Genomic DNA, 14,304 nt, shown 5'->3' with positions numbered 1-14,304 from the left:
CCGACCAGGGCCTTTGTGTGGCGTCTCAACGGCGGAAGGCGAAACAGCTATTGCCGCCCCATCATGCTCGTGCCCCCAAACGACGGCACCGTCGGCCGGAGCGGCGTCGTCGAGCCTGGGTCTGCGAGTAATCCTGAGTCTGGCCAGCCGAGAAAGCCCGGCAGTTGTCCCGGCTGCCAGGAACGCCTCCTCTCTGACCAGAACAGCCTGGGCGTGCACGCGAATGTCGCACTCGGTAAGGATCCTTCTCTTCTTCTTGCACGAACAGCCGTTGTCGGCCCACTTTGCCCGGCTTCGTTGCCTGCATGGCGGATGCCTTTGTTATACTTTTCTTGTCTCCTCAGCCAGTGACGGTCTCGGCCCTCGTCTGCCCTGCAACCTCGCGTCTTGCCCCTGCTTAGCTGCGTGTCCGGTCAATGTGCTCCATCGGCGACCGTCTGGGGCACAGGATCTGGGCCGCTAAGAGTGCCACTAAATGCGCCCGCTGGAGCGCTGTAAGTTTGGCGCCAATTAGCGGGCTGGTAAGGCTGGACCCACGCTAAAGCAAAGAAAATGCTGAACCATTACGAGCTCCGCTCAGCGGCTGGCGTCATTTGCACTTCTGACTCCTCGCCGTTTTGTCCTCGACCGTCCTCGACCTTCTTCCTGCCACGTTCCCTTTGCATTTCTCTGCTTTCCGTCTACGACGACCCAGCACGATACGCGCGATCCCTCTCCTCTACACGCACACGTCTAATCCCCGACAGACACGGCCGACGCAATGCCCACCGCCCCGTTGCCCCAGGATTGGCCTCCTTCATTGGCCATTGCCGACGGCGAGGGAACGACTCGGGGACCCAGTCTGGACCGCGTGCACGATCTCAAGCACGACAGCTCTGTTCTTGCCATTGCTGTGAACGACGAGTACGTATTCGCCGGTACCCACGACGGCGAGATCCTCATCTGGGCTCTCGGCCCTTACCAGCCGGTCCACCGAATCCAAGCCCATAAACGCAGTGTCCTCTGCCTCTTTCTCACGCCTCCTCCTCCGTCCTCGTCGTCAAAATCAAAACCCTCGACCACCGCATCAGACCCTGAGCCGAGCTTGGGCCAGTTTCTGGTCTCCTCGGCTGGCGACGCCATCATCAGCATATGGAACCCCAAGACCTTTGAACGACTCTACGAGATCTACAGCTCGTATGATGTGGGCGACATCTTCAGCGTGGTCTATTCTGTCCAGCACCACACCGTGTTTGTCGGGGCGCAGGACACGTCCATCCAATGGGTTGACCTGAACGATCCGCGACGCCGCGCCATCCAGGACTCGGCCCAACATCCGGACAAGAGGCACCACCGCTTCTTCGACTCCAAGGCCATCGGCGGCTCTAGCACACCGCGCCGTAACGAGGAGCGCTGGAGCCACATCCCCAAGGCCCAGACCGTGCTCGAGGCCCATCCGAGCGCCATCCACCAGTTTGCCCACTACGGCTACGTCTACTGCATGCTGGTCGCCAAGGGCCCAGCCCACAACCTGCCGGCCGACGACGAGGTGCTGATTTCCGGCGGTGGCGACGGTACTGTCAAGGTTTGGAAGATTGGCTCGGCCGCCGACCACGATGGCAGCGGCAGCGACGGCGAGAGCGACAGCGATGAGGTCGGCCACGGCATCAGCGAGGTCATGACCTTGGGCAACGACGACGCCATGTCCGTCCTCTCGCTCGCCATCGACGGCTCCTTTCTGTACTGCGGCAAGCTGGATGGACTTGTCGAGCTCTGGGACCTCGACACGCGCCAGAAGTTGCGCGTCATCAAGGCCCACAACAGCGACGTCATGACTCTGCAGATGAAATGGGGCTTCCTATGGAGCGCCTCGGCGAACGGGTTTGCTGCAGTATGTTCCCTTGTCTACAGGCCTGCTTACGTCCTGTTACACCTCTTCTGACTCTTTGCAGAAACACAGCACAGTCCACTACGGCACGCCCACGTCATCCTCCGACACGGTGAGCCAGAAGTACCAGTGCATCAGTCGCTGGAAAGCCCACGACGGCAAGATCCTGGCCTCGGCCACGACGACGTTCCAGAACAGCCAGCTCTTCATCACCGGCGCCAACGATGAGATCGTCAGCATATGGCGGATGCCGGACCAGTGCTGCTCGGCTGACCAGGAGGCAGAGGTGTCTGAAGACGTGATGCTCAAGAACCTGCGCGACTTCATCTCCTACAAGACGGTGTCTTCGCGTCCCGAGTTCGCCGAGGACTGCCACAAGGGCGCGACGTTCCTGTGCACGCTCTTCAAGCGGCTGGGCGGCGAGGTGCAGATGCTGACAACACAGGACAAGCAGCACAACCCGGTGGTGTATGCCAAGTTTGCCGGAAAGCCGCAGCCCGAGGGCGGCGAGGCGCGGCGTAAGCGCATTCTCTTCTACGGGCACTACGACGTGGTGGCAGCCGACACGAAGAAGGGCAAGTGGACGTCGGACCCGTTTGCGATGAAGGGCGTCAACGGCTACCTGTACGGGCGCGGTATCAGCGACAACAAGGGCCCCATCATGGCGGCACTGTACGCGGTGGCCGACCTGATGCAGGAGAAGCAGCTGGAGTCGGACATCATCTTCCTGATCGAGGGCGAGGAGGAGGCCGGGTCCCGGGGCTTCCAGGAGACCGTGCGCGAAAACCAGACGCTGATCGGCAATATCGACTACATCTTGCTGGCCAACAGCTACTGGCTGGACGACGAGACGCCGTGCCTGACGTACGGCCTGCGCGGCGTGCTGCATGCGACCGTCTGCGTGGACTCGCCACATCCAGACCTGCACTCGGGCGTCGACGGGTCTTACATGATGGCCGAGCCGCTGAGCGACCTGACGGCCGTGCTGGCCAAGCTCAAGGGTCCGCGCAACCGCGTGATGATCCCGCATTTCTACGACGGCGTGCTGCCGCTGCGCCCCGACGAAGAGGCCCGCTTCGACGCCATCACGCGCATGCTCGTGCGGCGCTGCCCTGAAAACGGCCCGGCCGAGCTGCTCAAGGCCAGCCTCATGTCGCGCTGGCGCGAGCCCAACCTGACCATCCACCGCTACAAGGTCTCTGGGCCCGACGGCAGCCTCGTCAGCTCCCACGCCTGCGCCAACATCAGCCTTCGTCTGGTGCCCGGCCAGGAGCTCGACGATGTCATCACCGCGCTCGAGTCCTTCCTGGCTGACCAGTTCGCCCAGCTCGAGTCTACCAACCACTTCAGCATCCACATCGACAACAGGGCCGAGCCCTGGCTCGGCGACCCTGACAACTACATCTTCCGCACCCTCGAAGAGGCCGTCATCCGGGCTTGGCACATGGACCCCCCGAACGACGACAATGCCGCTGCAGCAGCTGACGGACAGAGCTCGTCTGCCCCGTACAAGGCCCGGCGCCCGCTCTACATCCGTGAGGGCGGGTCTATCCCGGCCATCCGCTTCCTCGAGAAGCAGTTTGGCGCGCCGGCGGCCCATCTGCCCTGCGGCCAGGCCAGCGACGCTGCCCACCTGGACAACGAGCGCCTGCGTGTGGTCAACCTGGAGAAGAGTCGGGAGATTTTTAAGCGCGTGTTTCAAAAGCTTTGATAGGCAGACCGACAGGTCCTCGTGTATCACTTGTTCAAAATTATAGACGGGCGGGAATGGCGCTGATTGTTGACATGGGCGTTGAGTAGACAAAAGGAACAATCAAAGTACGAAATATGCAGAGGAAAAGCCCCGTGTTTGCGTCTACTACCCTGAATCACGTGCGGTGTCAACCGTTTGCGAGCTGGAAGGACAATGACATACTCCGTCAAACTCGCTATCCTACGACCGTCAATGTACTGGGCGACGATCAAACATGGCATGTCTACAATCCGGGCTTCGGTCTGCAGTCAGTATAGGGTTCATACTCGGCTTACCATCCCGAAAGCCATGATATGTATAGGACCTCTCACCAGAGCAAAAAAACCCCCCCCCAGAAAATTATAATAGATATATACTGCATTGTGGGATTATATAAATAGGCGCTCTTCCAGTCTCAAATTTAGCACCGATAAGCCAAGAAGAATTGCTGTGCAGAACAAGCTCCAACCCAAGACATCCATGTTCGATTGATAGAAGAGATAGAAGAGTGGTCGCCCATTAGTTTCGTGGCGAAAGAGTGTCGCTATTGAAAACCATAGGGGATGCATCTCTGGTCGGCTCTCGTCCGGGAACTTTATTTGCCTCTTCGTTGGCTCTCCTTTGCATTCGAATTTGTCTTCGAGCTTCACTCTCTCTCTTCTGTCTTCGACTTTTTCTTCGGAGTGGGCGGGTGCAGAATTTACATAGAGACTCCCACCAAGTGCATATGCACAGCACAGGGCAAGGTAGCATCAACATAGCTGTATATTGGGCTGCAAAACGTCCAAGGCGACAAGTGCTAGGATTTGATGTGAGGAAATCAGCCCGAGGCGCCAATGCAGTGCTGAAGGAGTCGCCGGTGCTGCGCGATTGAGGTGACTACTATTGGCTTGCAAGTCAATAGGAGCAGAACAACGAGGGTACTCCGTAGAGGCGATTAAGGCTGGTTGAGGACTGCAACATTTTGAGGATAGAACGATACTATCGCAATAGCGAGGCAGAGGCGCCTTTATGCTGTCTAGAAACTGTCTGGCAACGTAGAGCTAACGAAAGTCCTAGCTGGCAGGATTCAAATCGGATGCTTTTTGCGGGACTGAGAAGCTTTGTTGATGCCGGTGTCCTGGATTAATCCTGATGAGTCATCATCAGACCTCTTGCTATCCGTCGTAATATCAGCATCTCATCCTTCGGCTTGCTTAATCTAGAAAGAGTTTTGTTCTTCAGGACCCCACCGGCTAATGAGTATTTGGACTCGTGACAGATGCTCATGAGCTCGTCTACCTGACACCCGGCCAATAAGATACGAGATACTGCGTGTATAAAGTCAGAAGGATTCAACGGTGGGTGCCGTGCTCCGCCCTCAAGGCTTTTCAAAGGTCTCTTGGCAGGCGGCACGTCGTGCCCTCCAACAATATGACGTTGACAGGCTGGACTAGGGCAGCTCTTGGGACCTCCACTAATTAGCCGAGTCTTGGCTCGGGAATTTCGTGGAACGCTGTACGAGTTCCACTGCCTAAGAAGGGAGCCACACAAGTTAACCTGATAAAGCTGTACAGAACGCTGACGTTGGAACCTCTCAGCGCAGTCCGGCCTGCTGCAAGCACCAAAGTTCGTATTGTATGCCGGAATGTCGAAGATAGGCTGCTGTGTTGCATGCTAGAACTTTCTGTTTGCGAGAACAGGGTCCTTTAAGGATATATTGGGCAAGTAAACGCTTCCTCTTACCATTCCGGCCCACAATGGTGCTCGAGAACAAACCAAACTGCGGCCGTAATCTTATAACCTCTGCAATTTACACCCCTAGTATCGGGATTTGAAATAACGTGGCAGACTGCACCGCCGTCGGGCGTTGCAGTAAGCCGTCAGCACAACAGCTCACAGTATACGTAAATAGAATGGACCCTAGAGTTACGCCTTGTATTATTGGTGCCCGCTAATATAAGCCGAGAGATGCTGCTGATTGGCCAAGAACACAAATAAGGTTTGTTTGTGTGGCTCGAACTGGCCTTAACGGCGCCACATTGATGCTTCCGGGGCTGAGCACCTTTGTTCTCACTATCCACAGCCCACAACCTAACTAAGCATCACACAAATTTAGGATTCTAAGTTCAAAGTTGGGGTCGTAATTTACCACGCCTCAAGGCGACACTCGACTAAGACGACCGTCTTGCTCTGTAGTGCGTAAGATTGTGTAAGATGGCTCACCCTTTCTTACAATCCTATTCCAGGACTCTCTACTCGGCTTCAAAGGCCTATATAAGTCCAAGCTGCCTGCCTCAATGTCGACAGTTTTGTTTCCTTTATCACCAACACAATCATCTTCATCATCACAACAACAACGGCTGCAATCAAAAACCTCCAATCACATATTTTTCAGCATCAATTCAACGCCCCATCTAATTCTCTAACAATCTTCTACTATACATATTTCAACATGTTCACCAAGGCTGTCGCTACTCTCGCTGCTGTCGCTGGCCTCGCCGCGGCTCTGCCCACAGCCACTGTCCCGGAGCTGGCCTCGCGCACGGTCACCCTCACGGGTGTCACCCACAGTGTTGTTGCTGGCCTCGGTGGTGCCCTAGTCTTCGATCCAGACAACGTCGTTGCTGAGATCGGCGACATTGTGGAGTGGCACTACCTTCCCAAGAACCACTCGGTTGCGCAGTCGTCCTTTGGTGAGCCCTGCGAGCCCCTCAACACGGGCTACGGCTTCTTCTCTGGCTTCCAGCCGACCGCCTCTGGCCAGGCTCCGGACGTCTTCCAGATTGTTGTCGAGGACTCCAACCCGATCTGGTACTACTGCGCTCAGACTGTCGGTAGCCACTGTCAAAAGGGCATGGCCGGTGTGATCAACCAGAACTTCAACTCGGCCAACACGCTGTCGGCCTACAAGGCTGCCGCTGCCAACACTGGCGTATCTTGTATTCCGCCCGTCATCCAGGGCGGTGCTGTCATCCTGAACCCCAACCCCAACGGCGGCTTCTAAGCAAGACACTTTCAAATGGCCATTTACTTAACAATTCGGGGGCCTGTGAGCTGGTTGGGGCGGATTCAAGCTTTACTCTCTGTTTTCTTGTTTTCTCTCTTTCATTTTCTTTGTTTCTTGTACTTTCGTTCTTTTTGATATTCGGCTGGTCATATTGGTGGCATGAACGAACAGGAAAACATTCTATACGGAATGGGCTTCATTAGGCATGGGTAGGTGGATGCATCGACACACAGGTCTCGGATCATTTTCTTCAGCATTAACACATTGCATAACGCTTGCACAATAGCACAAATATACTCTCTTATTATGAGAAAAAAAATGTCTCTTTTTTGGGAAAGTAATCTGATACGAGGTTTAAAGATGCCTATCTGCCTACAACTAGTTTTAGGATGGACGATCCGACCAACCCGATGCACTTTTATGGTTGTGGTCATATCAGTCTTTTCACAGAAACACGGACGAACACTTCCTTTTCTAGGCTACCGTAAATTCCCGAAAGAGGACTTCTGAGGCCTCTAATAACGCCCAGTTTTATCCGGTCCGTGTCTATACGAACTGCTGAGAAATTGTGTGCCTCGGTAGAAATACCTGCACAAAAAGAGGCGGAAGTTTTGAAACGAACTAACGGGGCTTACGGCTTCAAAGAAAGAGACTCGATCTTCTGTGGTTTCTGTTCGACAAGGAACAGAACGGGGCCAGTCGTAAGATTATCGAATTTATTTTTACTTGGGAGCCCTTGCACTGAATATACGACCGATGCATTCACCAAAGCCAACACGACCGTTTCCAGAGGTTTCACCATGAGAGGCTGACCCACGAAGAGTGACAGTGTCGCCGTCCTTAAGGTACGTTCGCATATCCATTCCGTACAGCATAACTTCCTCTTTTCCTCCTTGACTCATCTCCAACAGGCAGCCACTCTCGCTGCCGCCCTTCGGTCCACTGATCGTTCCAGAGCCCAGCAAATCGCCGGTGCGCAATGGACAGCCACCGAGAGTATGGTGCGCAATCATCTGGGGAAAGGACCATTGAAGATTGCGTGAGCTGACTCGTGTGAGTGTTGTGCTATCACCATCAGGGGCTGTGGACAGGCGTATTAGCGAGAAGCAAGTAGCGAGGAGAGCTAGATCGAGCAGAATAAACGAGGATACGCACTTGTCAGGTCAACCGAAAGACCGATATCAAAGACGGTGGCTCCGTCAGACTGTACCAGGTACGGTTGCAGAGGCTCTGACGGGCTCACGGCCGGGACTCGAAAAGGCTCAAGAGCATCGGCGAGAACGACCCAGGGGCTGATGGTAGTAAGAAAGTTCTTGCCGTTGAAGGGGCCCAGGGGGACATATTCCCAGCTCTGGATATCCCTGGCACTCCAGTCATTCAGCAGGACATAGCCAAAGATGTGCTCTTCTGCGGACTCGACGGAGACTTGGCTTCCCAGCTCGTTTGGTACAGAGATAAGGCAGCCCAGCTCGAGCTCATAGTCAAGACGCCGGGTGGGTGCCGTTGTAGGAACGGGGGTCTTCTCGACGCCAGAGGCCGGCTCTTCCAATATCTGGCCCCATGGGCGCTGTACTCCGGTTCGAGACACGACCACGCTCGAGGCTCGACCGTGGTAGGCGACCGGCAGACAGCCGTAGTTGGGCATCAGTGCCTTGTCGGCGCCGCGGAAGAGAGAGCCGGCCGCGCGTGCGTGGTGGACGCCAGCATAAAAGTCGGTATAGTCGCCAATGGCCATGGGAATATGTGTCTTGAACAGGCTGAAGAGAGCGGCCGCTCGCAGTTCCGAATTATCGCGAAGAAAAGCCGGATGGGTGGTGGCACTTCCGGCCTGCAGGAGGCCCTGGAGAGCAGCACGCACCTCACGGTGGACAGGCCGACCAAGGGCCGCAAAGGCGTTCAGCGTCGGCTGGGAGAACACATCGGGGTGGTCATGGAGCGCCGGGAAGATGTCGAAGAAGCCGGGCTGAGCGGACAGGACTTTGAGGTCCAGTACCTGCGACCCCACAGCGACAGCAGCATGCGGGCTGCGGTCGGCCGGCGTGTGGACGATGCCAAACGGAAGGGTTGCCAGCGAAAAGTCGCTTTTCGGATCGATTTCTACCCAGGACTCCATTTTCGGTGTCTATTGTGTTGCTTGGATTTCGGTAGCTTCGAGAATGACGATGTGGAATGACCCATCGCGGTAGAAAATCCAATTGGAGGAAGCTACGACCACCCCTCATTCAAACTACCAGCACAGAAACCCCGAAACAACTCCGAAATCTCACAAACCACAGCGGGATCTCAATTCGAAGACAAGTGAACCTTTCTGCTTTGCGATTCTCAATCCAATCTTAGCGATGTGCTCATCCTTGGCTTTTCAATGGAACGAAGTAAAGCTGGGCCTGAACACTGTCTTCATCCTTGTAGCACGATCGACAATACGGGACCAACGGCGCACGTTTTGGCGTGTCGGCACAAGCAGGGTAATTCCAATTCTCGAAATAGGTACCTTACAGATCAGCCTCATCTAGGTTGCGAATGTACAGCACAAAGAACTTGACAGCGTTGATATGACCCGCCACACTGGCCTTTTCGTTGATTGTGTGGATTCCAGAGCCTGTCATATCGGAATCGTCTTCAGGATCATACCCAGGCGCAAAGCGGAAAATATGGTCGGTCAGATCCCAGAAGAAGCGCGTGTCCGTGTTTCCCGTCATGATTCCGGGGGCTTTGAACAGGTTAGTGCCGCAACTGGCAATCAGAAGAACTGCTTATACTCACTGACGACAACCTCCTCGCCGTAGATAGCACGAATGCTGCCAGCGAGAATGGAGAACGGACCGTGAACGGAGCCGTCGGCCGGAGAGACCGGCGAGGGATCAAGTCGGGTGGGACTCGAAAGGATGATGGACGAAGGCTCTTCCTTTCCGTCAAAAGCGTGGAGCGTCAGGTTGTACTTGCTGGCCACCTTTCCGGCGACGGCAGTCAAATGGTCATAGACGACGTCCGAGGTCTCGCCAACGTTGATGCGGTGGTTGATGACAGCCTTGACGCGCTCCGGGAGGGCATTGACCTTGACGCCGCCCGAGATGATGTCGACGGCCTGTGAGGTCTGCAAGAGGTATTTGATCTGGGGGCCCTGCTTGGCAGCCTCGAGTGCGAGGTAGTCGGGCTTCTTGCTGCAGCTGCCGTGATCACTACCTTTGTGGGAAGTACGCTTGGCAAGCAGCCTCTTGAGCTTGTGCGGGAAGTCGGGAGCGTGAGCGGCACCGCACTGCAGCTGCGTGTAGTAGGGGTTCTGCTCGTCCAGACGGGTGCGATACTGGGAGGCCTCGATGCGGGTGATGAGCTCGCTGAGGATGCCGATGCTGGTGTGGTCCTGCGGAATAGACGAGTGGCCACCGGGCGTGCGAACGACGACCTCGACGTTGGTCAGGCCCTTCTCGGCCGTGCCCGGCTTGGCAAACAGGGTGCCCCAGGCCTGCTCGAAGTTGGCGCCCTCGTCGATGATGGCGGCGAGGCCGCCGCTGTGGCTATAGCGGTCGCGGATGACGGCTGACAGGTTTCCAGCGCCATGGAAGCCAAATGTCTCCTCATCGAAACCGAAGGCGAGCAGGATCGTGCGTCGCGGCTGGAAGCCAGCCTGCAGCAGCAGCTCAGTGGCCTCGAGCACGGCGATCAGCTGGTCCTTGCAGTCGCTAGAGCCGCGGCCCCAGACAAAGCGACCATCATAGGCACCACTCCAGGGTGGATGCGTCCAGGCGTCCAGTGTCTCCAGCGGCACCGGGACGGTGTCTTGGTGGGCCATCAGCAGCGACGGCTTGAGGGCGGCATCGCTGCCCGGCCACGTGTACAGCAGCCCGTGCGTGTTCACCTTGTCGACCTGCAGCCGCTCGTGCAGGAGCGGGAAGGTCTTCTCGAGATAGGCATGGAAGCCGACGAAGACGTCCCATCGGGCATCCTCGCCTATGGGTCCGAGATCGTCGAATGATTCCGTCTTGATCTGGACAGCACCCGACAGATGCGCGACGCTGAGATTGCGGAATGCTTCGCTAGATATGTGCCCAAAAGCCTCTTCCAGCTTCTTGTCTTGCTGGCTCGGGAAGAGAGCGGGCGGCTGGATGCAAAGCGACTCCGCCGGGAGCACCTCTATCGAGGTGAAGGGCCGGATGCCGTAGGGAGCGATCAGATAAGCCGCCACTGCCAGCGGAAGAAGCAGACATGCTGACCGAAGGCGACTCGCGACGCGCTTCGGCTGCCGCTCGACCGCTAGCGGGAGTGTCGTTGCTGTCTTTTGCTGCATTGTGGGTGCTGCTTTCGTAGGTTTGAAGCGACAGGAAGTTGGAGAGATGACAGTGGTACAGATAAAGTAGCGTCGTTATAGCAGGGGATTGCGCCATTTTAGTCACCATAGGGCTTGACAGTGGCGGGTTGCCTAAGATACGGCTGGTTAACGCCGATTCCACTGATAACAACAGCAACGACAGCAACAGTAGCACTATATTGATCTGCATAGACTCAATCAGCGGCTTGAGGATATTTTTTATAAATCAGTATGTTTCATACGGCTAGGTACTGATACGATCCCTAGATTAGACGCCTTTGACTACAATGTCTCTTCGGGATCGTCATGACGTTAGGGATCATCTCACCCCTATTTATATGTGTTTTCATTGAAACAAAAAGTACTATGAATGCTGAGCGCGAACCGTGTACAATTGACCCTGGATAGTCACTTCATCGCCGACCTTCCATGTCAATTCATCTGGAAAGTTGAGTAGGCCTGCGTTCGCCAAGGACGGCAGAGTGGCATTTCCTGAGTGATACTTTGTGACCCATTGTGGAGCTTTATCGGATCCGGCTTCGGCCGTTTGGAGCTCCTCTCTTCGAACAGTGAGATGCCCGCTGGGAGGCTGTTGCTTCATGGCAAAGAAAACACTGCCTACCCGACCCAGAAACGTGATGGTCTTGCTGCCGTCATCCTCTTCGCGCTGAAGAATCCATCCCCGCTCAAGTCCTGCAGTTGGCTGTATGGAGCGCCACACTTCCTCGTATGGAGTTACCACTCCGCCTTTCTCGGGGCACGACATGCTTCCCGTCTCCAGACTGTCTCCATTAGAGAGATTCTCGAATTCGCCCTCGTCGGGGTCGAAAATGTGCCGCGAGTCAATGATATGATGCCACCTACAGTGTACTATGTACCAGTTGCATCATCAGTTCTGGACAGCACCTTTAGATCATGGCACAGAAATCAGAGAACACAAAGAAGAGAATGAGGCCTTACAAGGATCCTGGGACACAATCTCCCTCCTCCCGGCAAATGCCCAGTCCACTGAGTCGTCACTCTTGTTCACGCGCAAGTCCATGAAATAGCCGTCAACGCTCATCACGAGTGTGGTTGTGGGCTCGGACGGCGAATCATCACCCCAGCGGATGGAGATGCGCGTGGATAGCCGGATCGTCATGACGAAGTTCTACACGTGGATGAATACGGCTGTCTTTTCTGGTCCTCGCTTTGGAACGGAAAACGTTTAGTTTCATCGATCTCTAAACAGAAAAGAGTACGACGAAGCTAGCGTGAATTGAGAAGGAACACCCAGATTTATAAGGAATTTGTGTCGCGTAAATGCCCTATTTTGTATTAGCTCGTTATTTCCAGGCTATCACGAGGTGTCGTTGCCCTCGTTCCGTTCCATCCACAACCGGGCTCCGCCACTAAGATGATTTGGGTTTTAGCTCAAGATAACGATGCATATCGAGGGTGTGCATCGACGAGTAAATACTGAAGCATAATGCTCGGCCGAATTGCTTCTTTGCCTAGTACCGATAAGACCGGCTGCTTCCTCAAAGAATCATCACCAAACTTCGTTTATCTAGCTTTATTCTGGCCTTATTGAACGTCTCTTGTCATGTCGCCAGCGGGCAAGAATCTAATAGCAAGGCAGAGCCTGAGGTCGCGAGCCGGCTGCACACGCTGTCGGCATCACCGGAAACGGTGCGACCAGCAAAAGCCAGACTGCTTACGATGCCAACGGGCTGGTAGCCCTTGCAACTACGAGCTTAACATCAGGTGGGGTGGTCGGGCGTTTCCCAAGCTTCTTGGAAACCATGCAGACAAAATGCAGAGACTATGTACGTTATAAATCGTATTGTCGTTTCGTGCTTGTAAGATACTAATCGTGCCTGCAGATAGCGGTGCCGGAGATGATGGTGGATGGGTCTACATTGCACAGCCTCGGGATCCTGTCCCAGCCTCGCAATTGATATCTGTTAGAGGGACTGGCATAGTAGAAGCTAGTCCAGCTGCCGGCTTTGTGGATGCTGTCGATGTCACCCTCACCAACTCGGCTCGGCCGGAGCCGTCAAGAGTCCTGGACCTCTTCTCGAGTACAGGTCTCCCTCTACAAATGCAGGCTCTAGACATGGCCCCCGACTTGTCTCGCATGCAACGTTTTCTCCTGCACCACTACGTCCATGAGACCATACGTCTGACAGCTCCGAGCGACTACGTCCGTACAAAAATATGTCGCTCTGTCGTTCCCACGTCCTTTCTTCACCCTTGTCTGCTATTCGCCTTGATGGCGTTTGCTGCGCGCCATCTGCATGCTCTCGGTGTACTTCCGGCTCGGAACAACGCCGAAGAGGCCATTGCTGCTCTTGAGGACTGCAGCATGAGCAGTCTACGCCAGCAGCTGACAGAGCCCAGCTATGACCAGCACGCCGTTGCATTGGCCACGACGCGAACTCTGTGCCAGGCCCAAATCTTCGCGGCTAGCCATTCGTGGCGAACACATCTCGAAGGCGCGCGGGCCATTCTTCAAGCTGCAAGCTGCCCGCATGCTAGAGTGACAGACACAACGGTAGCGAATGGCCGTAGTGCTTCCATCCATGACTTCCTCGCGAGCTGGTACAACAATGTCGAAGCCCTGGTTGCCCTCACGCCACTGGGACTGCACCGAGGTCAGCTTGAGATGGCGAGCAGTGGCCTCAGGAATGGAAAGGTGTATTTCGACGTGTTTGGTGGTGTCGCCTCAGACCTCCCCGATCTCTTCCGAGAGGTTGGCGCCCTGGTGATTGAACGTCGCCGACGGTTCAAGTGCCAAGAGCGAAACGAAAACAACGTAGACTCCATCTTAACGGATGACGACATCGCCATTGAGGCCGAAGCGCTAGTACATGAAATTCATGTCCGCCTGAAACGGGATGCTGTGGGCCGTCTTTGTCTCGATGGTGAACAGGCCTTGTCGCTCTCACACGACATCATGCACGATTACGCCCTGAGTAATGCTGGCTTCTTGCATACGGCTCTGCTGTACATCCATGGCGCCGTGCAGTGCCTACCCATGTGGGCACCGGAAGTACGTCATTCTGTCCAGCAGATCATCCACTGCTCAGAAAGTATGAAGTCCGCCTCGGCTCTGTCACCTCGAGTGCTGATGGCCACGCCGCTGTTCACGGCCGGCCTCTGGGCGTTGCCTGATGCGCGGGTTGCCATAAAAAAGGCCTTTGAAATTATGAGCACGTGGATGCGGATGCCTCACATCACGCGTTCGTCCGCTCTGTTGGAATACGTCTGGAGCAAGACATCCGTTTCACAACAGCACGATGTGTTGACCTATCTAGGTGAGCTGGAAAATATACGTGTGTTTCGACAAAAATATTTACTAATGAATGGCATATTAACAGAGGAGAGTCCCGAATTTCTGCCGTACTAATAAAAATCAATATGAAAGG

At 55.3% G+C, this 14,304-nt stretch overlaps 6 protein-coding genes across 6 annotated transcripts; 3 read left to right on the top strand and 3 right to left on the bottom strand.

Annotated features, from left to right (window-relative positions):
• Positions 1-63: 63 nt before the first annotated feature.
• On the top strand, positions 64-3,578 carry CMQ_3352 (WD repeat protein; the record flags this gene model as incomplete). The annotated part of the gene is made up of 3 exons (XM_014319290.1): positions 64-235; positions 747-1,870; positions 1,932-3,578. 3 exons carry the CDS (start codon positions 64-66, stop codon positions 3,576-3,578), a joined length of 2,943 nt encoding a protein of 980 aa, XP_014174765.1.
• A 2,455-nt stretch (positions 3,579-6,033) lies between these two features.
• CMQ_3981 (extracellular serine-rich protein) lies at positions 6,034-6,585 on the top strand (the record flags this gene model as incomplete). The annotated part of the gene is made up of 1 exon (XM_014319919.1): positions 6,034-6,585. One exon carries the CDS (start codon positions 6,034-6,036, stop codon positions 6,583-6,585), a length of 552 nt encoding a protein of 183 aa, XP_014175394.1.
• A 725-nt stretch (positions 6,586-7,310) lies between these two features.
• CMQ_3298 (fumarylacetoacetate hydrolase family protein) lies at positions 7,311-8,701 on the bottom strand (the record flags this gene model as incomplete). Its single annotated transcript, XM_014319236.1, has 2 exons — positions 7,311-7,669; positions 7,744-8,701. 2 exons carry the CDS (start codon positions 8,699-8,701, stop codon positions 7,311-7,313), a joined length of 1,317 nt encoding a protein of 438 aa, XP_014174711.1.
• A 379-nt stretch (positions 8,702-9,080) lies between these two features.
• Positions 9,081-10,873, bottom strand: CMQ_3731 (carboxypeptidase; the record flags this gene model as incomplete). The annotated part of the gene is made up of 2 exons (XM_014319669.1): positions 9,081-9,298; positions 9,352-10,873. The coding sequence occupies 2 exons, from the start codon at positions 10,871-10,873 to the stop codon at positions 9,081-9,083; spliced, it is 1,740 nt and encodes a 579-aa protein (XP_014175144.1).
• A 385-nt stretch (positions 10,874-11,258) lies between these two features.
• On the bottom strand, positions 11,259-12,035 carry CMQ_4033 (uncharacterized protein; the record flags this gene model as incomplete). The annotated part of the gene is made up of 2 exons (XM_014319971.1): positions 11,259-11,764; positions 11,855-12,035. The coding sequence occupies 2 exons, from the start codon at positions 12,033-12,035 to the stop codon at positions 11,259-11,261; spliced, it is 687 nt and encodes a 228-aa protein (XP_014175446.1).
• A 1,113-nt stretch (positions 12,036-13,148) lies between these two features.
• CMQ_4193 (c6 zinc finger domain containing protein) lies at positions 13,149-14,285 on the top strand (the record flags this gene model as incomplete). Its single annotated transcript, XM_014320131.1, has 2 exons — positions 13,149-14,193; positions 14,257-14,285. 2 exons carry the CDS (start codon positions 13,149-13,151, stop codon positions 14,283-14,285), a joined length of 1,074 nt encoding a protein of 357 aa, XP_014175606.1.
• Positions 14,286-14,304: the final 19 nt, after the last annotated feature.

The sequence above is a fragment of the Grosmannia clavigera genome (assembly GCF_000143105.1).
Source record: "Grosmannia clavigera kw1407 unplaced genomic scaffold GCSC_113, whole genome shotgun sequence".
NCBI classification, from domain to species: Eukaryota; Fungi; Ascomycota; class Sordariomycetes; order Ophiostomatales; family Ophiostomataceae; genus Leptographium; species Leptographium clavigerum.
The sequence above is the reverse complement of the archived record's forward strand: the minus strand, read 5'-3'. Positions and strand labels throughout refer to the sequence as shown.